Source organism: Euleptes europaea, chromosome 8 (assembly GCF_029931775.1).
Source record: "Euleptes europaea isolate rEulEur1 chromosome 8, rEulEur1.hap1, whole genome shotgun sequence".
In the NCBI taxonomy this organism is placed as follows: Eukaryota; Metazoa; Chordata; class Lepidosauria; order Squamata; family Sphaerodactylidae; genus Euleptes; species Euleptes europaea.
Window position 1 is genome coordinate 81,977,388 of NC_079319.1, and position 21,576 is coordinate 81,998,963.

Genomic DNA, 21,576 nt, shown 5'->3' on the forward strand with positions numbered 1-21,576 from the left:
TGAATGCAATATAATTACCAGCTAGTTTTTTTCTCCATTCTATTCTAGCTGTTAAAAGCCCACAGAAAACATACAGTAAAGAAGGTAATTATTATATCTTTTGACATTGAACTTTTCTTTTTAGAGACTATCTGTATTATGGTGACAAATGGAGGCCATGAACAGAGATCGTAAGATCATTGGGGCTTTGCAGATGTGCTCCTGACTCTATAAAGCGAATACCATCACAGTCAATAGGAGGGAAGAAGCAGTATCGCAATAGGATTGTATTTGGGGTTATAATCCGTACTCTGGAAGCACTGATCACCTAAGTAGTGTTGAACTTTTGCAGGAATCAGAGGAGACAAGATTCTTGCTGGGTGTTTGAAAAAGTAACAGAAGGTAGTTGTTTTGTAGGACTGTATAAGGAGCACTTTAGCTACATAGAAGACAGGCTGGGAGAAATCATAAAGGTAGCAGAGGGGTAAACTGTTAGGTGGGAACTGCGGTTATTGATGGCACAATCCGGGGTGGGGGGGCAGACAGTTCAGTAAGAAGCTAGAGGCTGCAAGGAGTGCAGCCAAACAGGGATGTATAGAAAGTGTGTGTGTGTGTGTGTGTGTGTGTTAAGTGCTGTCAAGTCGCTTCCGACTCATGGAGACCCTATGAATGAAAGTCCTCCAAAATGTCCTATCTTTAACAGCCTTGCTCAGATCTCAGAAAGGGGGGCTCATAAATGGATTCAAAGAGGAACGCAGCCAGTTGCCCTCAAATGAACTCAAGAAAACTTCATAGAAGCATTCCAAATGGACTCAAGGTAGTAAAATTGTGTTGGAGTAGATTAGACATCCAGCTAAGGAAGCGAAGAGAAAGGCACTCTCTATTTAAGGGGGCAGGAGCTGTCGAGTCCAACAAAATCTGTTCAGGATGGCAGTGCTTAGGAATGCCAGCAAAAGGCCTTTTTGGCGCTTTGTTCTGATGCAAATAAAGAAGAATTTCAAAATATGACAGCGGCCACCAGCATGGTCACACAAGCACCCCTGAACATCATACGCTACTGACTTCTACCTTTCCATCAAAAATAAATGCCTTCCCTGAAGTATACAGTTGCAAGAAAAGCTTTAACCTGTGCCAGTTTCTGTGAAAAAACCTCCGAGGACATATTGTCTCATAACCCTCTCAGCATCAGGTGGCCACACATTTCATTTCATCCACACTGACGTCCGCCTGTGCTGTGATGCAAATGGCTGTGCAAATGCTGATGCTACATGCAGAACTCTTTGTGGATCAGCTTTTTCCCTGGCATTGTTCCCAAAATTAGATTCACAGTGATATGAACAAGGAGAGCTGCCAAATTCTGCACATGTCATTTGTGTTCAACTGTACGTGGGCGTTTAACATACAGGAAAAATTGCCCAGTGGGACACTGACCTAGATGCCAATTTTATAAGACAGCTTTGTAACATGCTTGAGCAACCAATGGCTGCCCAGATGAGTCTTTCAACATTGCAATCCATATCAGGCAGTTTCATCTAAGGGGTTGTGATGGACAAGGGGTCAATCTGCAGTAAACTCACAGAAACCAAAGTTGGGGGAGCCAAAAAGCTGACACTCTGAACTCCCTGAATCTGAATCTGTAACAGTTCTGAGGGACAGAACTAAGCTTGAAAACTAAGAACTGAAGGAACTTATTTTAAGAGAGCATCTAAGCTAAAGACAACCTGAATAACATCTGAACTAAGCTATCTCTCTGAAGTAATCTTGTGTATATATATTTGACTTTGAGTTTTCTCTCCAATTCTGCCTTTTCTTTAAAATCCATCTTGTGAGTTCTGTTCAATAAACTTCCCTGTTCTGTTTGTTATAGTTAAGAAGCCTCTTGTGTCACATTTCTCTCTGAGGTATATACAGGTGTGGGACTAGAGGAGAAGGAGAATAATCTCCTCACAATACACTCAAGCTAACGCTTTCCCTCAGCATATTGAGTCAGGCTGAGAGAGTGGGATATTAGAGAGGGTATAAAAAGAGGGGTGCGTCTTAGAGGTCAACATGTGAGCACCTACTAATGTTGCTACCTAGGCTGCTGAGAACGCCAAATTTTCTGATGTATTTATTTTTGTCTGAAAACAAGGTAGAAGTCTAGTTATTAATGTACAATGCAAATTTTACATTTAATGTTTGAAATTATAATATTTGTCATTTTTCTTGAGATATTGAACATTGACATTCAATCATATCCCCAGTACATGCTGGCATCTACTCAGAACATAAACTGACTGCAAGCATTTCATGATGCAACACACCAACCCTCCTGCCGTTTAAAAACTACCAGTTCCCAGAACGATTAAAAAAAAAAACTCCCGATAATCCATTTAATAACAATTGGTTTTATATTCACTATGGAATTGATGGAAATGCTATGATAAAAAACAAATATGATAAAAACCAAGCCTCCTGTCTCTTGGCAGGGGGATAAGGCCATGGTATAGTGATCACACATTTCCTAATTAGCTACAATGGAAATTCTGCATGGCGCCATTAGCATGATTAATAGGTATTTGGAAGAAAAACAACTGTGCACAGTTTTATGTTGCTTGGCTGCTTTACATAAATTAAACCTAAAATCAGTTAGGGCTTGATCCAGTTCTACCGTGGATACTACACCTTCATGTGGAGGAATCCCACAGATTTCTATAGAGCTTCCCCTTACTGCACCCAAGTGGAGCAAGTAGGCACCAAAGGGTAATGGGATGTCTGTGAGCACATCCCACAATCCTCTGCAGCTCTTCATCTCTGTGCCATTTAAAACCATATGGGGTCGGGGGTCTCTCTCTGGGGATATGGTGTGGGGCAGAGGATCCTGCTGCCTCGTAGGAGTGCCTCCTCACCTTCATTTGGGTGCTGTGTGTATATTAGAAAACAAAGCAAAATGAACTCTGTGGATGAATTCATGATAAAATTGCCATGAATATTCACTAGAAACAAAGAGCTTTGAGAATTACTTCAGAAACTACTCAATGAGTGCTTATAATAATGTTTATATGTTTAAGACAATTTATGTTATTTTGACATGACGATAGCTTAGGCTGTGTAAAGCTTGGAAGACGAAATAGGTTTGATCTTGTTTCCATCTTCACCACTTTACCCCCTTTTCTATCTTTTGCATCCCTTTATAAAAACAATTAAAAAGAAAAGAAAAAGAAAACAAAGTAAAGATACCAAAAAAAATGTCATGCAATGGAAACCAAGCACGGCACAGCTGTCCCTGGAAATCCCCACTGCTCAGGAAAGAAAGGAGAGCCTAACAAAGGGATGTAGGAAACAGCTAATTGCAGTGGGGGAACAGGCCCCAAATGAAATGAATCTCCAGTTCTTACAGCCCAATCCTGAAAAATGGGCCCAAAGCCCTTAGGAGGCCGACTACAGCCTCCGCCGGCGCAGGGGCCCACACTGCCGGCGCCCAGAAGGCGCATGCCGGCGTGAGTGGCCCCAGCTTCGGGTTGCAGGGCCGGGTGCCGCTCCCCAACTGCGGCTGCCTCCCACCGGCCTCCGGCTACTGGCACAGGCGTTCCCAGGGCTCGGGAACACCCCCCTTTTTTTTTTGTAAAGATACAGCATCTGGCGTATCTCCCGTGCAACCCTATGAGGGCTACACGGGTTTTTGGCACCTGGCAGTGCCGAAACCTCTTTAGGCGCCGGGCAGTGCCGAAACCTCTTTAGGAGGCAACGCCGCTAGTTTGCCTCCTAAGCCTGGCACAGGCATTCCTTTCAGGAATGTGCTGTGTGTGACATTTCCCTCTTATTTGAAATGTGAACTCAAGTTCCTCTTCTTTTTTCTCTGATATTTTTTCTTTGGCTTTGAAGTTTCCAATAAAAGATGCTTAAATGTGTGTGCGTGTGGGGAGGGGGGGAGTGAATAAGAAGGATTTCACTTTCCTAGGAAGAAGTTCAGCATTTTGGTTTAGCAGATGCATATCCAGCCCCACATCAGCAGAATGCATTTCACTACACGGGATAAAGTGCCAACATTTGTCTTCAGCACCATCATCTTAGGAGGCTTTGCTCAACATGTACTTTGTACTTTAGATTGCTAGTGACTCACAAGAGAGACTGAGAAATGCTCCCCACCCCCTTTTCTGAAACTCTGTGTCACAGGATAATAACCTTAACATATGAAGGCTTAACACCTGTAGAGGGCTCATACGCACCGGCTTCACAACCCACTACTATACTCCAAGGTAGAATTATAAAATTAAATTGTGGTGCCCAAAACTGAACACAGTACTCCAGGTGAGGTCTAACCAGAGCAGAGTAAAACGATACCATCACTTCGCGTGATCTGGACACCATACTTCTGTTGATGCAGCCCAAGACCGCATTTGCCTTTTTAGCTACTGCATCACATTGCTGACTCATGTTCAGTGTTTGGTCTAAGACCCCAAGATCCTTTTCACACACCCTACTGTTCAGACAAGTCTCCCCCATCCTATAATTATGCATTTGATTTTTCCTACCTAAATGCAGATCTTTACATTTACCTTTGTTGAAGTGCCATTTTATTAGTTTTAGCCCAATTCTCCAGCCTGTCAAGATCATCCTGTATTTTGGCTCTGACTTCTACCATATTTGCTACCCCTCCCAATTTAGTATCATCTGCAAATTTAATAAGCATCCCCTCTATTCCTTCATCCAAATCATTTATAAAGATATTGAACAACACAAAGCCCAGCACAGATCCCTGAGGCACTCCACTAGTCACTTCTATCCAAGTGAATGAGGAACCATTAACTAGCACTCTTTGGGTGGCACATTTTGAATCACTTAAAACAGCTGCTGTTGGCTACACTTGGTATTGGAGTGGAATAGTTGGGGACAGTTGGGGGCTGTCTGGGTGGTGGCCTCCCGCCAAGTGGCAGGGGATCCACACAGCAGGCTTCCATCCAAGTGGGTCCCACATACTGCCATCTCAGGCTACTCCCAGCAGGTGGGCTGGGAGTAGGATGCATCGGTCAGAAGGTGGGTCAGGCCGATGCCTTGGATCCAGTCCCTATGCAACGCCAATGCCTGATGCTGTAACCAATAAAATTGTGGCCATTTTCATTACAGCTACTGTCTCTGCGTGTTTAATTGTATGCTAAGGTCATCACAGTATTAGGATTATGCATTATTGCATGCCAAGAATGGCCAGGGTTGGGGGGCTGTAGTAAGTAGCTGGTTCGAAGACACTCCCCAATTTGGCGTGATGCCCGAAAATAACATCACTTCTTTTACAGCTCATTCCTACAAAATTAGTAGCTTGAAAAAAATGTTCATCTATATGCTTTCTGTACATAGGAATTACAATACTGTGTTAAACAGATTTTTAAATGGCCTGCCTTTATTAGGGTCAATTACTTTAAGCAAGGAAGGCAAAGTAATAGCTTCTTGCTTTGAGGGATGCATTTGTGTGTGCTGAGTTAGAGGTGTACAAGGTTTAAGATTCTCTAGGGCTTCCATAGAATGCTTTTACAGGGTTGGAGGCCTTCTTTGCTGGGAAGACTGAAGAAGCCACAGAGCTGCTTTTGGATTGTGGGAGAAGATCTGAAGATGACCGCTGCAAATACTTCTGCTGGCCGGCAGAATGCACTGACAGACCAGAGGCAGTGCATCGGCCAGAGGTATGTGTGGAGGGTCAGGATGCCTATCTTTACAGTCAAGCCATAAGACAAGCAGCATGTTAAAGGCAAAGCCAGAAAGGCATGATCAAAAGACATTGTGTACCCTCTCCTTGGGATACTGTGGAAAAGACTTTTGGGTACAGTGTTTAATTTAATTTGGGAGTTATAAAAAGGCTAGGAATATGCGAATGAATGTTATGAATGTTCAAAGGGAAGGTGGGGTTGGTTGGGCTACTTTGGTTTTAAGGGCTGTAGGATTGCCCTAGGAGGGGGTGGTTTTGACTCAAGTTTATTTTTACCTAGTAGGCAAGAATAAAGGGGTTATCATTTTATTTTATAATCCCACAAATCTTTTTAGTGGAGTACCTCCCTCACATTAAAGGATTCTCTGTCTTGTGTTATGTTATGTGCAGCCCAACAGTGTACAAGGTAAAAGTAATAGATACTGACTCACACCTCCTCTGAAAGGAGGTTTGACTCTTGAAATCTTGTACCCCCCAAATCTTGCTAGTCTCTAAGGTGCTACTGGACTCGAATCCAATTCTTCTCCTGCAGACCAACATGGCTATCCTCCTGAAACTACATCTGAAGAGGAGCCTGATGACACCAAGCTGATGGAGATCCCAGGTATCAGAGGCAGCTGCCAGTGAATCCTTTACAGAAGACACCTCTACAGGTAATGAGGGAAAGGAACCCTGCTCTTGAGAACACCATCTGGGGTAGACGTCTCTTCTCCTCAAATCATGGAGTTCAACCTTCACCACCACATCAGTTCTAGAAGCAGGGATTTAATGAGACCTTCCAATGTTGCTGGAAGTCATGCCTCAGAGTGTTACCCTTTTAGGGAAGCAGGGCCAAGAACACAACTCCCCTGTAACAACTGTTAAGCTATCAGCTCTCTGGTATAGACTTTGCTTAGACAGCCTTCTGAATGTCTGGCTTTAGCCACGAGAGAATTAAAGGCAGGCAATTGGCAGTAAAAGCAACATCTTATGCTTCAAATGTGATGTCAGAAAGTCTAGCTTTATGGAGAGGGAAAGCTCTACTTTACTTTTTTACTGTGACAGCTGACAAAAAAATGCTTCTAGGAAACAAACTCCAGCAATGAAATGTGTAACATGGATATAATGGAAGGTGAGCATCCTTTAGCTTTATTTGGTGAAAATTCACAGCCTTCTATTGACAGGCCACCACTGATCAGATGGGGAGACACTTGCAGGAGAATCAAAAGATACTTCTTGAATCAAAATGTCCTCTGGTTCCCCCCACACAAGCTTTTAACAGACTTAATTTGGTAAGTCAGCACACAACTTTAGACTTCCAATTCTTACTGTAAAACCAGGTACTAATGCAGGTGGCAGCAGCGGGAGGGTTAACATCCAGCCTTTATGCCCTTTTTCTTGATCCACTTGATTTTCTCAAAAATGTAAAATGTTTTCACTGAGCAAAATGTATATGGTACTATTTAGCAGTGCTGACTTGTGATAATGCCATTGCTTTACCCCTACTCCAAATAATTTCCCTGATATTTTCCTCAGACTCTTTTCAACCACTGTGAATAACGTAAGGAGCCAACACCAAAGAAATGTGGTGCACCACGCACAAGGCCAAACAAACATCCCAAAATTTATAAATATATTGGATTAAAGTCAGAGGTGATGTACTGGGTAGGATTATCCTACCTGAACCTACCACTCCACTAAGCAAAGCCTTCCTCCAGCCTAAAGAGCCTTCTTCCAGCTTAGTGCCTCTTCCTTCAACCAAAAATATATTTGAGAATATGGAACAGAAATGTAAGCACAACTGAAATCAAATATTTTCGTTCAAAAATTAAATTCATACCATGTGTATGCTCACCATGTACAATCACCAAAACTCAATGAGAGGCTGATAAATGTGCCTCTTTTATATAACAACTTTATGACCATTCTGATCACAATAATAGAATCATAGAGTTGGAAGGGACCACCAGGGTCATCTAGTCCAATCCCCTGCACAATGCAGGAAACTCACAGGAAACCCCACACATCCCCAGTGCCCTGAAGATGACCAAGATGCCCGCTCCCATGAACTGCCAAGTTCATAGAATCAGCATTGCTGACAGATGGCCATCTAGCCTCTGCTTAAAAACCTCCAGGGAAGGAGAGCTTACCACCTCCTGAGGAAGACTGTTCCACTGAGGAAACCGCTCTAACTGTTAGAAAATTCTTCCTAATGTCTAGATGGAAATTCTTCTGATTTAATTTTAACCCATTGGTTCTGGTCTGACCTTCTGGGGTGAGGTCTAATCAGAGCAGAGTAAAGCAATACCATCACTTCGCATGATCTGGACACTATACTTCTGTTAATGCAGCCCAAGATTGCACTTGCATGCAGCAATCACTACCACACAACTATCATCTATACAAAGTGTTCACTTCTTGGCTATCTGTGATACAAATGGTGTGCAGGGTAAAAGGGGTCCAACTAGGGTTGCCAGCTCCAGGCTGGACAATTCCTGGGGATCTAGGGAGGAGCCTGGGGAGGGCAGGGTTTGTGAAGGGCAGGAACCTCAGCAGGGGTATTAATGCCACAGAACCCACCCTCCAAAGCAGTCATTTTCTCCACAGGAACTGATCTCTGTAATCGGAAGATCCATTGTAATTCCGGGAAATCTCCAGGGCCCACCTGGAGGCTGGAAACCCTAGAATCAACCTTGGGGTATCTTGCGGGGACAATCAACATAATTTTTCACACTGGATCCAAACCATCAATGTTTAGTTTGAACACACACACACACACCACCATGTGATTCTTCCCAAGAGTGATTCTTCCCAGCATGTGATTCTTCACTATCTGAAGAGATATGATGGGTGGGAAAGAAGTGAGATCAAAGAAGCAACTGTTCTTAGCAGTCTGAGGCCAAACAGCTGTGGGTGCCCCCACGACCCTTTTAAAAAGGAAAGCAAATATTTTCTTGAATATTCTAATGAAGTCTTGCAGAATTGAATCTAAGTATTATGCATTTAAAAGGTAGGATGGAACCATGCTTTGGGGAAAGAGATAAAATAGCAATATATGTGTGTGTGTGTGTGTGTGTGTGTGTGTGTGTTTTGAAAGCACTTACCTATTAGCTCTTTATTTCGGACATCTAAGGCCATATTCCGTAAAGCTGTTGCAACCGCACATACTACCCGGTCATTGTCTATTCGAAGCAGCTCCACCAGGATTGGCAGGCCCTTTTCTTTCCGGACGGCAGCGCGGATGTATATTGACCACTGTAAAGATATAGGACATGAGGGAGAATGAAAAACTTATTTATTTCATTTACACCCTGCCTTTTCCTCCAATGGAGACCCAAGGCAGTTTAATCATTCTCCTCTCCTCCATTTTATCCTCACAACAATCCTTTGAGGTGGGTTAGGCTGAGTTTGTGTGACTGGACCAAGGTCACCCAGTGAGCTTCCATGGTAGAGTGGGGATTCAAACCTGGGTCTCCCAAGTCTTAGTCTAAAACTTTAACCACTACACCACACTAGTTCTCAAAAAAAAGAAAGAGTCAAAGACCTATAACTCAAGAAGAGCAGGATGTTGTTACAAAGCTTAGAATTATATTTTCTTGATTGTAGCAGCTGCAGGCAGGAAATTGATAATCTTTCTAACTGGATTCTTGACCTTCAAGCTCACCTTAATTTGCACAGGCAACTAGAAAGCTGAATTCCGATTTTTAAATTATTTAGATGATCCAGCACCAAGTTAATTTCCACTTTGGAAATGTGTTAATTTGTCGCAATATTGGCTTGGCCCTGTCAATACAAGGCTGTTGGCAACAGGACATTTTGGGGGACACTGATTCATAGGGTTGCCATGACTTGGAAGCAATTTGACAGCACTGAACACACACTAGGGGTGTGCAAAAAAGAACAACTCAGTAAAATTTGGATTTGGGTCTAATGGATCAAATATTTTTCTGGAATCCCAGATATTCCTGAACCCCCATATCAGCAATATCTAGGATTCCTAAAACAAATTGTGTCCATTAGACCCAAATCTGAATTTTACCCCCTTCCCCCATCTCCCCCTTACTTACCTGAAGCCCAGGAGTCCAGCGGCAGCAGTGCCCCCTCCGAACCCCACGTGGAGCCGGGGGTAGTGGTGGTGGTGGAGCTCTGTGCCAACTGGGCTGCTATCAGATAAGAGAGGGGGAGTGGGGATACCCCCCAGTCTTTTTTTAAAAATGGCAGTGGGACCGAAGCAGCCCAAATCATGCCCAAAAGTATTGGCATGATTTGGGATCTGCTTTTTGACTCCTTTAAACGTTTTTGGGAGAACAACGCCCCAAATACCAATAAGGTCTTTTTCAGTGGGTTTTTGGGGGTGTGTGTGGCTATGCTGAAAGCACACCTCTAACACACATCCATTTTACAGGCTTGCTCTGATTACTAGTAGAAGAACCTGTTTTGAACACTTAGAAAAATCCTTTATAAATATTATTATATATGTTTAGGTTACACATGAGGCTGGAGATAGAGTTGCAACAACAACCACTTTATTCAGTAAACAGGGAAAACTTAACTGCAAAACACCCCAACTTATATACAGTTCCCAACCCCCTGGAGCCACCCCCAGTCCGTGGCTGGATGGCCAAAGTCCACCATCCAATAGGAGAAACAGATGCCTGGAGCAGAGCCTCAAGCTCAACACAGTTCAGCACAGCTGAATTCAACAGTTCAGCAGTTCAAGAGTTCAGCATAGTCCTTGCACCAAGTAAATACATTACACCCCTCTCTCCTAAGAATGAGCGTACCTGCTTTCAGCACACATAGTCCCGCAGGTAGCTCGGCTGAGCTTCGCAGCTTCTCAAAGGTCACAGTTGTAGGCTCGGCTGGAGCTGACATGGTTGGTCCTATGGTTTCTGTTGGGAACTCCTGGTCCGCGAAGTTCACTGGAGGGGGGTTTGGACCAAATGCTGGTGTTGGAGCCACTGGGGGGCTCTCCTTGAGTTCAGGCTCGGTAAGGCTGCTGGGGTCACCTTGTCCGTTGCAAGTCTGCAAGCCAGCACCACAGCTGGTCAGTGTGGTGCCAGAAGGCCCGCCCATCAGGGGTGGTGACTCTGTATGAGACTGGACCGGTGGCCTTACTGACGGTCATGGGCACCCACAGTGGCCCCGAGCAGTAGTTCCGGACATACATCGGCTCGTCCTGCACCAGGGATCTGAGGGGCACTGGAGCCTCCTGATGTCAGATCTGGATGAATACGGTCCAGGGGGGTCTTCAGGCAGTGGCCCATCATTATCTCTGCCAGACTCCAACTGGTGGCGATGCATGGTGTCAGGTGTTGTGCAAGGAGGAAGTCTGCCAGGTGCACATCCCAGCTTCCGGTGACCAGTCGGCCCAGGGATTCCTTTGTTGTCTGCACCATCCACTCCGCTTGCCTGTTGATCTATGGGTGGAATGGTGCCGATGTTACATGCCAGATCAGGTTTCTGGACATGAATTGCCAGAACTCTGCAGATGTAAACTGATCCCCATTGTCCAAAATGACTGTGTTGGGCAGGCCTTGGGTCGTGAAGACCTGCCTCAGTGCTCGGATGACTACTCGAGCGGTCATGGACACAACAGGGATAACCTCCAGCCACTTAGAGTATGAGTCCACAATAATGAGAAATGTCTGTCCCTGGAAAGGTCCTGCGAAGTCAATGTGGAGGTGAGACCACGGTGTATGTGTGGACTCCCATGCCTGCACTGGAGCATGCAGCATCTCAGGCTGTGATTCCTGGCAGATCCAGCAGTGTTTGACCCACTCCTCCACAGCAGTGTCAATGCCCGGCCACCATACATAACTTCTTGCCAGTGCCTTAATTCTGATGATGCCTGGGTGGCAGGTGTGGAGAGCCTCCATGACTGGTGCTCAGCTTGCTCAGGATGACGACTCTGTTTCCCCAAAGGAGGCAACCCTTGTGGACCAAGAGTTCATGCTGGCGGGCAGCAAATGGGGCAAACTAAGCATTGAGGTGGCCTATCAGCCACCCCCTTCACACCCAGTTTAGTACTCGGGAGAGGAGGAAGTCTTTTGCTGAATAGGTGGCAACGACTGAAGCATGGAGTGGCGGCTCTGGCAGTATCTTCATGAGCATGATATCATGGGCTGGCAAGGGGTCCGGGTCCAACTCATCTTGAGGCAGGCAGCTGAGGGCATCAGCATGACTGATGCTCCGTCCAGGACAGTGGTGCAGCTCAAAGTTGTACGCGTTAAGGAAGATGGACCATCTGAGCATTCTAGGAGACAGGATCTAAGGCATTTGCCAGTCAGGAACAAAGAGGCCCAGGAGTGGCTTGTGGTCCATGATGATGGCAAAGGGGCAACCATAGATGTAGTCATGGATATATATTTTTTACTCTTGTAACCACTGCCAGTGCCTCCATGTTGATCTGGGCACAGTTCCTTTCCATCAGGGACAATGTCCATGAGTAGTAGCCGATTGGGGCCTCCCGGCAGTCTGGCAACCTGTGACTCAAGACAGCACCAGTACCGTATGGTGAAGCGTTGCAAGTGAGAATGACTGGCCTCCATTCATCAGAGTGGACCAAGAGACTGGATGACGACAGTAATTGCTTCACAGCATTGAAGGTGGACTGTTGCAGATGCCCCCAGGACCATGGTGTCATCTTATCAAGGAGACAGTGTAAGGGCTCTGCAGTGGACGCCTTGTTGGGCAAAAAGGAATGGTAGAAGTTCAGGAGTCTGAGGAATGCCTGGAGCTCCTGCTTGATCTTGGGTGGTTGTGAATTATGGATGGCCTTGACCTTTGCAGGAGTTGGGTGGATTCCAGAAGCATCAATGAGGAATCCTAAAAATTCATCTTGTGGTAGACCCAACTGGTATTTCTCTCTCTTGATGGTGAGGCCGGCAGCCTTGAAACGACAGAGGACTTGACGAACATGATTCATGAGTTCCTCCTTGGACTCACCAGTGACAAGGACATTGTCGAAGTAGGGAATGACTGTCAAGGAATTGTGCTCACCCACAATTCCTTGTGTGACCAACTCTTTGGTTCAGGTCTGGATTCAGGCCAGCTTGATTTCCACTTCAGAAAAAGCTTTGGTATGCAAGGGGTGTTTTCGAACTCTTGAGAACGCTTCACACCTCTGAGATAACCTCCAGCTTGGAGGAATGCAAAACTATCTTCCTTTCTGTCTTCAAGGCTGGAGAGCAATTAGTGAAACAACTTCATAAGTTTCAGCTGTCATTTGGGAGCTGGGGGTGATGGATGGACAGCCACCATTTGTCACAACCACATTCCAAAAGGCTAGTGTAAGCTGTTTGCTCAGCAAAATGAACACCACCTGGCTATAGCTGTGGCAGAGTCAGGTTGGTTAATGAGCTCGCCCCAATCTGGGTCTGCAAGGATAACAACTTGTGTCTTTTGGCTAGTCGGTGTGTGGTTCTCGGCATGCTAACCCACACAAGAGACTATCACCATGCTGCCTTTACTCTGCAGGAAGGACTGCGGTCACTTTGCACTTTGGATTCCATTCTGAATGCCGAGACTGGTGAAGCCCATGGGGACTGGATGTAAACTGTAACTTGTTTTGTGTACCAAAACCTCTGCTATGCCAAACTCCTACTGTGTAGTCAGATATTTGCTTTAGCTTTCTTGTTTTATTTTGCTATGTTTATGTACATGTTTAACGAGCTGCGTGGCGCAGAGTGGTAAGCTGCAGTACAACAGTCTAAGCTCTGCTCACAACCTAAGTTCGATCCCGATGGAAGTCAGTTTCAGGTAGCGGGCTCAAGGTCGACTCAGCCTTCCATCCTTCTGAGGTCTGTCAAATGAGTACCCAGCTTGCTGGGGGTAAAGGGAAAACGACTGGGGGTCAGGAATGACCGGTTGCTTGCACAGGGGACCTTTACTTTTACCTTGTATGTACATGTTTAACTGGAACCTAGTACAAACCTTAATAAATTTCTAAACTATAATTCCTGATTGGCTTCTTAACTTCAAGGGTTTCAAGCTAAATTTAGTTGGCCTGGGTTAAAACGACATGCTTACCTAATCAGACTTCTGTGTTTGCAGCCCACCTTGCAGGAGTGTTTCCCTGCAGGGTCAGTGTCTTCGGTTGTGTAACCGTGAAGGGACAGAATGGAGTGCTCTTGACCCCAGTCTGGGGTAAACCCTCACAGGAGTGGTGGCAGCTACCAAGCGAGTTGAGTGACCTTGGCTCGGGGTTTGTGTTAAACCTGGTCACCTGCCTTCTGAAATAACTTCAAGGTGCTCCTTGGGGATGCGGCTTGAGGCGGCATTCTTTGACAATGACCCCTGGAAGACCGCTCAGGACATCTTCCATTAGGCCTTGGACGATCCCTAGTGCCGTGCTTTCCCCAAACTGGAGGCATTTGATGCAGAATGCCCCCCATGGGTGATGATTGTTTGAGCTTCAGCAGAGGCTGTATCGACTGGAAGCTGTTGGTATGCCTGGGCGAGGTCAAGCTTGGTGAAGACTTTGCCCCCAGCCAGGGATGCAATGAGGTGACTGACTATGGGCACCAGATATGAATGCTGCTGAAGGGCTTTATTGATAGTGCACTTGTAGTCAGCACATATTCTTACTTCACTGTTGGACTTCAGTGGTGTGACGGTAGGTGTTTCCCACTTGGCATTGGGAACCGGCTCCAGGACACCTTGCTCGATGAGACAGTTCAGTTCAGCATTGATCTGTTCCTTGAGTGCAAATGGCACTCAACAGGGCTTGTGTCGGATTGGTGTGACGGTCAGATCGATTTGAAGTTTGACTGGCAGGCCCTTGTCATGGCCCAATGGTACATTCCAGACGCTTTCTAATTCCTTCCATACGGCCTCAAACTGTGAGTGGTCAATGTGCTTCACACCGACCATGTGGATACCCAGGGCCTGGAACCATTCAAGCCCCAGGAGGGCTTGTCCCTCAACTACTACAAGCAAAGAGTACTGGAGAACTGCTTGTAGCATATGTCAACTTTGGCGACCCCTTCTCTTTTGGAAATCTGTGAGGATGAGGTTGCTTGGTTGCAGGCGAGGTGCTCCCCTGTCCACACAATGACAATTGAATGTTTTGGCAGAGACGATGGAGAGGGCAGACCCCGAATCAACCTTCATTTTGTATGGGATGCCTTGTATTTTGATGGTTATGCAGATCTTTTCCATCAAGTGTATCTTGTTGAGTTCCACGCTCTGGACGTGTTGTTGATGAGTGCCCTGACATTTGCTTGTCGCTCCCCAACTGCCTTGGTACCCTGCAATGATGGGAGGGAGCTGGCTGGTGCTCACTGCCTTCCCTGGCAGGAAAATTCGTGTTGCCCGCAAACTCTTGTGAGGTGGCTGACCTTGCTACATGCCTGACATTTTGTGTCACAGAACCTATATGATTGAGGTTGTGCTGGTGTCCACAGCTTGCACACAGTTTCCCCACAGGCTGGAACACTTGGAACCCCCAGAACTCAGCTTTTGTACTTCCTCCTCCTCACTGTCATCCTCGAAGTGGACAGGAACCGGCCCTTGGGATGATAGTGGCTAAGATTGTTCTGCGTGGTGCACCTCACGAGTCATTTTGTTGGCCGCCTCTGTTGCCAGGGCTTTCTCTAGGGCGGAGTTGAAGGTGACAACCTGTTTTGCGAAAAGGTGCCTCTGAACCTTCTCATTGTAGAGGCCGCAAACTAGCAGGTCCCTGAGTGTGGTGTCGAGGTCGGCAAAGCTACAATCACGGGCGGCCTTGTGAAGGACCACAACGTATGCAGTGACAGACTCGTCTGGGGCTTGATTCCACTGGTAGAATGCATGCCGCCTGGCAATCTCAGATGGTTGAGACATGAAGTGCTTTTGCAGAGCCTCTAAGATGTCTGTAGATGGTGTCTCTTCGAGTGTGGCGGGAGACAGTAATGCCTGTGCAAGCTCAAACATGTCGGCTCCACTCACGCTGAGGAACATTGCCCTTTTAAGATCATCATCAGTGATCTTGTTAGCCTTCAAGTAGAACACAAGTCGCAGTGCATAGCTGCCCCACCTTCTCAGGGGTGGAGGTATCAAACTCCAAGGCTTGGCCTTGGAAGTGATCTCAGCTGGAACTAGCTGGGCTGCCTACCAGCTGAATAATCCCACCTTCGTCACCAGTATTATATATGCATAGATTACACATGAGGCTGGAGTTCCAACAACAACCGCTTTATTCAGTTAACAGGGAAGAGAGAACTAACTTAACTGCAAAACACCCCAACTTATATACAGTTCCCAGCCACCCAGAGCCACACACACCCAGTCCATGGTTGGACGGCCAAAGTCCACTGTCCAATAGGAGAAACAGATGAGGGAGCCTGGAGCAGAGCCTCAAGCTCAACACAGTTCAGCACAGCTGAGTTCAACAGTTCAAGAATTCAAGAGTTCAATAGTTCAGCATAGTCCTTGTACCAACTAAATACAATTGTTATATTAGGCGCCATTCAGATTCTGTTATTATAATTTGTTTCTAATGGGGAGTCAAAGTGAAATGCACAGCACAATCTTTTCTTTTCTTTTTAAAAAAACAGCTATATAATTCTACAGCAGAATAGAAGCTAAGTGCATCTAGGGAAAAATGTAAAATTAAGATCATAAAACCAACAGAACTGAGATGCATTTTAAATTTCGTTCTATAACATTTATAAGCTCACAATCAACATGAACAAGGAATGACCCCACGAGATCTTTACACTCAGTGACGCAGAAAGAGGGTGAAAAGTTTTTTTTTAAAGTGTGCATACAAAATCCGATAGAAACATCGGGTTGCCATCCACCAGCTGGGGCCTGGAGTTCTGGAATTACAAGTGATCTCCAGAATAGCGAGATCAGTTCCCCGGGATGAAAGGGCAGTTCTGGAGGGGGAGCTCTATGGCATCACATCCTTGCTGAGCTCCTTCCCCTTCCTAAACTCCACCCTTTCCAGGCTCCGCCTCAGATCTCCAGGAATTTCCCCAGCCAGAGTTGGCATCTCTTAGCAACATGAAAGGGTCTGCTTCCACATGGAAAAATCTTAACTGTTCACACGTGTACATAGATATGGACATGGGCGTGCACAAACTCTTATGCATGTCTAAGTATCTGTCTGGATTCTGCCAAAAAGTGTGAAACAACGATTTTGTCACAATTTCCCCAGAGTAAGCAACAGTTTTTAGCCTCTCCAGCCAGTATCCACAAAGAGAAGACAACAAACTGTCACTCTGATGGAATCTATAATCTCATCTATGCCTGTGAGCCATAAATATTACTGACAGCAAATGCAGGCACCTCTATTAACCATGTGAGAAATCTCTGGGCACCTCAGCTGTCAATTAGGATATATTTTCAAGCAATTATCCCGGCTGTTTGCATTACAGGAACATTTGGTTGGGGATGCTACAAACAGCATCTTCGTTCTTCCCCAAGTATTGAGAAATGGATTGACTCTGGTGGGTCCTGATTATGCTTGCAGTTTGACTAAAGCCACTGAGAAACATTTTTGCATTTCTACATTGCCAGTCAATACATTCCTATAAGCCTACCAAAAAAAGTGAGAAAAGGGAAAGGATTTCCCCCCCTTTTTGTTTTAAAAAAGAGACAGCTTGCCAAGATATTTAATCATCCGGTTACTCCATAAATTGGTGTGACACCGGCATCCCAATAATTGCTCAGCATGAAAAGGGGAGGGATTCCTGTGGGAATGGCCTACTACATCTCAGAATGAGGTAAAGCAGCAAACAAAATGTATTTCTTTGAATTCAATTGCTGATAAATTGTCAGGAATGCACCGAGGCAGCCTTAAGTGCTCCAGGACGCTTTGCAGGCAATGGGATGCGTGGGGCGTAGCTGCTGACATGGCTCTAAAGACTGAGAGCTCACCCCAACGTCCCTTTTCATTAATAATCTTCCTTTTCAGCCCAGACATTGAAATTGAGGGAAAACACTGTAATATATTGCAAAAAAGAGCAAGAGTCCAGTGGCACCTTAAAGACTAAAAAAAATTCTGGCAGGGTATGAGCTCTCCTGAGCCACAGCTCCTTTTCAGAGAAAGCTCTCACCCTGCCAGAAATTTTGTTAGTATTTAAGGTGCTACTGAACTCTTGCCCTTTTCTACTGCTATTGACAGACAAACTAAGGGCAAACGCCAGGAAAGGCATTCAGGACCCCCACACCAGCATCCGCGCCACTTACGCCAGCATAAGTGGCCTGAACACTGGCATGAAGGCCCAGATGCTGATTGCCGGTCGCTGCCTTGGCAGCGCCGCCCCAGGATGCCAATGGGGCCTTCCGCTAGCTTCCCACCGCCGGCAAAGCCTGCCCCAGCATCTCAGGAGGCGTTCCGGCACGGGGCTGGGGGAGGAGCCGCCTTTAGGCCCTTTTGGGCCAGGAACGCCCCTTTTTTATTTTCTTGAGATATGCCACCTTTTTAGGTGGTGTATCTCCTATGCAACCCTATGAAGGGTTGCACGGATTTTTAATGGCGCGAGGAGGTTTCAGCAGGGACAAAACCTCCTTTGGAGGCAATGCAGCTGCGCTGCCTCCTATGACCAGCACAGGCATTCCTCTCAGGAATGTACTGTAACACGGCTACCCATCATGAACTGTAATATAATGTTATTCCTTCATTTGCCACTGTTAGAAAAATGTTTTTAAAGGCTTTGCTCTTCAATGGAGGTGGATTAAATTAGGTCAAGAGGAAAACTACACATTATTCATAAAACACATATAAGAAATGACTTTTTAAAAAAATTAAAAGCATTTTTTGGGATGAGACAATTTTGAGTAGGAGCAGCAGGACGTGGCAGGGAATCAGTACCCCAATATAATTGTGACCTTCTAAACCTCTTTACTTCGTTGGATTCAAAAGAGGGGGGATATTTAGGATTGTGCTGTAAATCTTCACAGTAGAATTCCAGATGTGTGTTAGCCCTTTCACACATGTGTATGGTAACCCAAAACATTTTTTCTTTACCCAGACTTTTAATTTAAACGACATGTTCCATCTTTTAAGGCTGGTTTTTATGGTCTGCTTCATAGCTACAATTTTAGGCTGCTTAATGGTGTTTGTTGCATTTGGTTGTCTGGCTTGTTTTAATATTGATACTTTTATGGTGGTTGTTTTTATGATTCTCCTGTATTTCATTTTACTTTGTCAGTTGCCTTGAGCAAATAAATGCATTTTCTAAATAAAATAAATAAATATGTTAATCGCATATTTGTCCGTCCACAGCAGAATGATATGAATTCCATTGCTAAGAACTCCTTATGCCATGAATAAATATGTTAATGCATGGAAGAAAAGATGGAATCTTGCAGCACCCCATATGCCAAGAGTTATGAGATGGAGTTATGAGATGTATCAGTTTTTAAGGCAGGACCACGGTCACTGCATAACGGTACTCCTAGTCTTATCGGTTTCTCATAATACCAGAACACGGGGTCATCTGCTGAAGCTGGAGGATGAGAGATTCAAAACATATAAAGGGAAGTATTCCTTCACACAATGCATAATAAAATTGTGGAACTCCCTGCCTCAGGATGTGGTGATGGCTGTCAACTTGGAAGAGTTTAGGAGGGGAATGGACATGTTCATGGAGGAGAGGGCTATCCATGGCTACTAGTCAAATTGAATACTAGTCATGATGTGTACCTATTCTCTCCAGGATCAGAAGAACATGCCCATTATATTAGCTGCTGTGGAACACAGACAGGATAATGCTGCTGCAGTCGTCTTGTTTCTGGGCTTTCTAGAGACACCTGGTTGCCCACTGTATGAACAGACTGCTGGACTTCATGGTCCTTCTTGGTCTGATCCAGCAGGGCTTTTCTTATATTCTTAAGGCAAGCCAAAAACATATCAAGACAGACGGTGCCGAATACTAACAGATCCAAGTTTTGGAGCTGTTCCAGAGGACCTAATTCATTACACAGAGCCCAGATCTAAATTTCTCAGAGTGTTTCTAAAGGGCTAAATCTTTTTTCAGATCCAGAGAAGCTGTTCTTTCTTCTATCAGACGCCAATCCTGATGTTTCCTACAAAGTATCACTCTTTGCTTTAGCAACCAAGAAAATCTGAGCGAAAGCTGTTTTTAATCAGGGTGTTTAACATATTTAAGTACTAGCTTCTTGGGGATCAGACTGTTTTAAAGTTATTTTAATGTTATGTTAATGTTTTATATCGTAGGTTGTGATGGCCTTTGGCCATAAACAATAAACTTTTATCAATATCAATATCCAAGAGAACCAGCAGGATCATATTCCCTGTTCATTTCCTGGTGTACTAGGTCATCATTTCAGAGAAGATGGTTTCAGTCCAAGAACCAGTCAAGTAATGCTAAAGATCTACATAGTCAAAGTCCTGCCCAGGAAATGCAGACCAGTTGACAGTTACCTAAAATCACTGAGAATCTAAGAAGAGCTTTTCAGGGTCATTTTAAGCCAGGTCGCTGGGAACTCTGACAAATGAACTGTATATCATAAACTGGATGGCTGCTCTCCTCCAATGATATTATTACCATTTGCTGGAGAGTGTACAGAAAGCTCTGCTTGTAGTCAGATTTTACTTTGTGAACAAATATTTTCTGCCTTATGAAAAGGCCCTACAACTGGCAAAAAGCAAGGACTAAAAGACATTGCTTAAGCAAAGGATACACAAGGAGGAACAGCCATTTGCTTTTTCTCCTGGAAATGGTCCCCTCTAGGGTCAATAACATTTGCAGCAAATTAAAAGGGCAGAATGAGATGCACATAGGTTATTTTTATACATGTTTTCTAGGTAAGCGGATTATTTCATTCACTGCTCAGCTGTATCACTGATCTCCCATTTGACAGAGTGATCATTTGGTCGAACAGGCTTACCTTGGACATGACAAACACTGCATCTTTTTGATATATGGACTATTATTGGCAAGCACCAGCAGGATAAATCATGTATTCTACCACCTGGTCTGTATAGATTACTACACTGAATTAACAGCTTCATTGCTTAAATAAAACATGCTGGCATAATACAGGAAACAGACATATTAAATCACATCAGCCTTACACAACCTGAGTCCATGCATCTTGGTATGGGACTAATTAAGGTCCAAGAAAGGATTTTCAGCAGAATCAATTCTTGTCTTGCAGTAAGTCAGTGGAACTGCTTAGGTTGTTCTCGAGACCCCCCCCTCCCCAGAGCCTGTCTCGTTTTCTCATTTATCCGTGGCTGTTCTACTGAACCTGTCAGCAAGGATGTTAATTAATGCCAACAAGTATATTTGGCTGCTCCTACAATGAGAATGCTTTGTTTAAATCAAACAAGTATGCAGAACTAGAGATTTTGACCAGTGCTTTAGCTAAAGGGAAGTAAGAATTAATCTAACAGCATGATTCCATGATTCTATGAGAGAGAGAGAGAGAAGCCCCATTTTAGATCAAGACCTGATTTCTCAGAGAGAGAATATGTTGCTCTCAGAGAAAATTGTTCAAATAATGCACAGCAAAGCCACAACAACATGATTTGTGCAACAATGCATTAAAGATATCCATATGTAAAAGAGTGCAAGTAGCACAAAGAGCCCTGGAAGCATAAGAATACGAAAAGAATTAAAAACTATTTTGGTGTAGATATTTTGTTATTAGAGAAGAACAGAGGAAGAAAGGGACAGTGTAGTCTAGGGATGTTCAGACACCCACTGGTTTGACTAGCATCATGTTCCACAGTCATCATTATGCAGCTGATTTTTGAGGGAGGTTCCTCACTTGTGACTTTTCAGCAGGTTGCCTCAGTGTGTTCCTTCCCGACAATGCAGGACAGAGCAATCAGCTTTCTGCGCATGTGTGTTCTCACACAGCCCAACAGATTCCTACCTTGTACTGGCTGCATCAGTGTCCTGTTCAGCAGGCAATAATTGACATAAACAGTTGAATTCAGAAATAATATGAATCAGTCATAAATAAATGATGTGCTG

At 44.8% G+C, this 21,576-nt stretch overlaps 1 protein-coding gene across 1 annotated transcript in view; it reads right to left on the reverse strand.

The window, feature by feature from the left end:
• Nucleotides 1-21,576, reverse strand: part of CTNND2 (catenin delta 2) — a 509,931-nt gene that overhangs the window by 53,253 nt on the left and 435,102 nt on the right. The window contains exon 15 of the mRNA XM_056854116.1: nucleotides 8,743-8,893. Coding sequence (XP_056710094.1) covers nucleotides 8,743-8,893 — 151 coding nt within the window. The remainder of the gene's footprint in view (nucleotides 1-8,742; nucleotides 8,894-21,576) is intronic.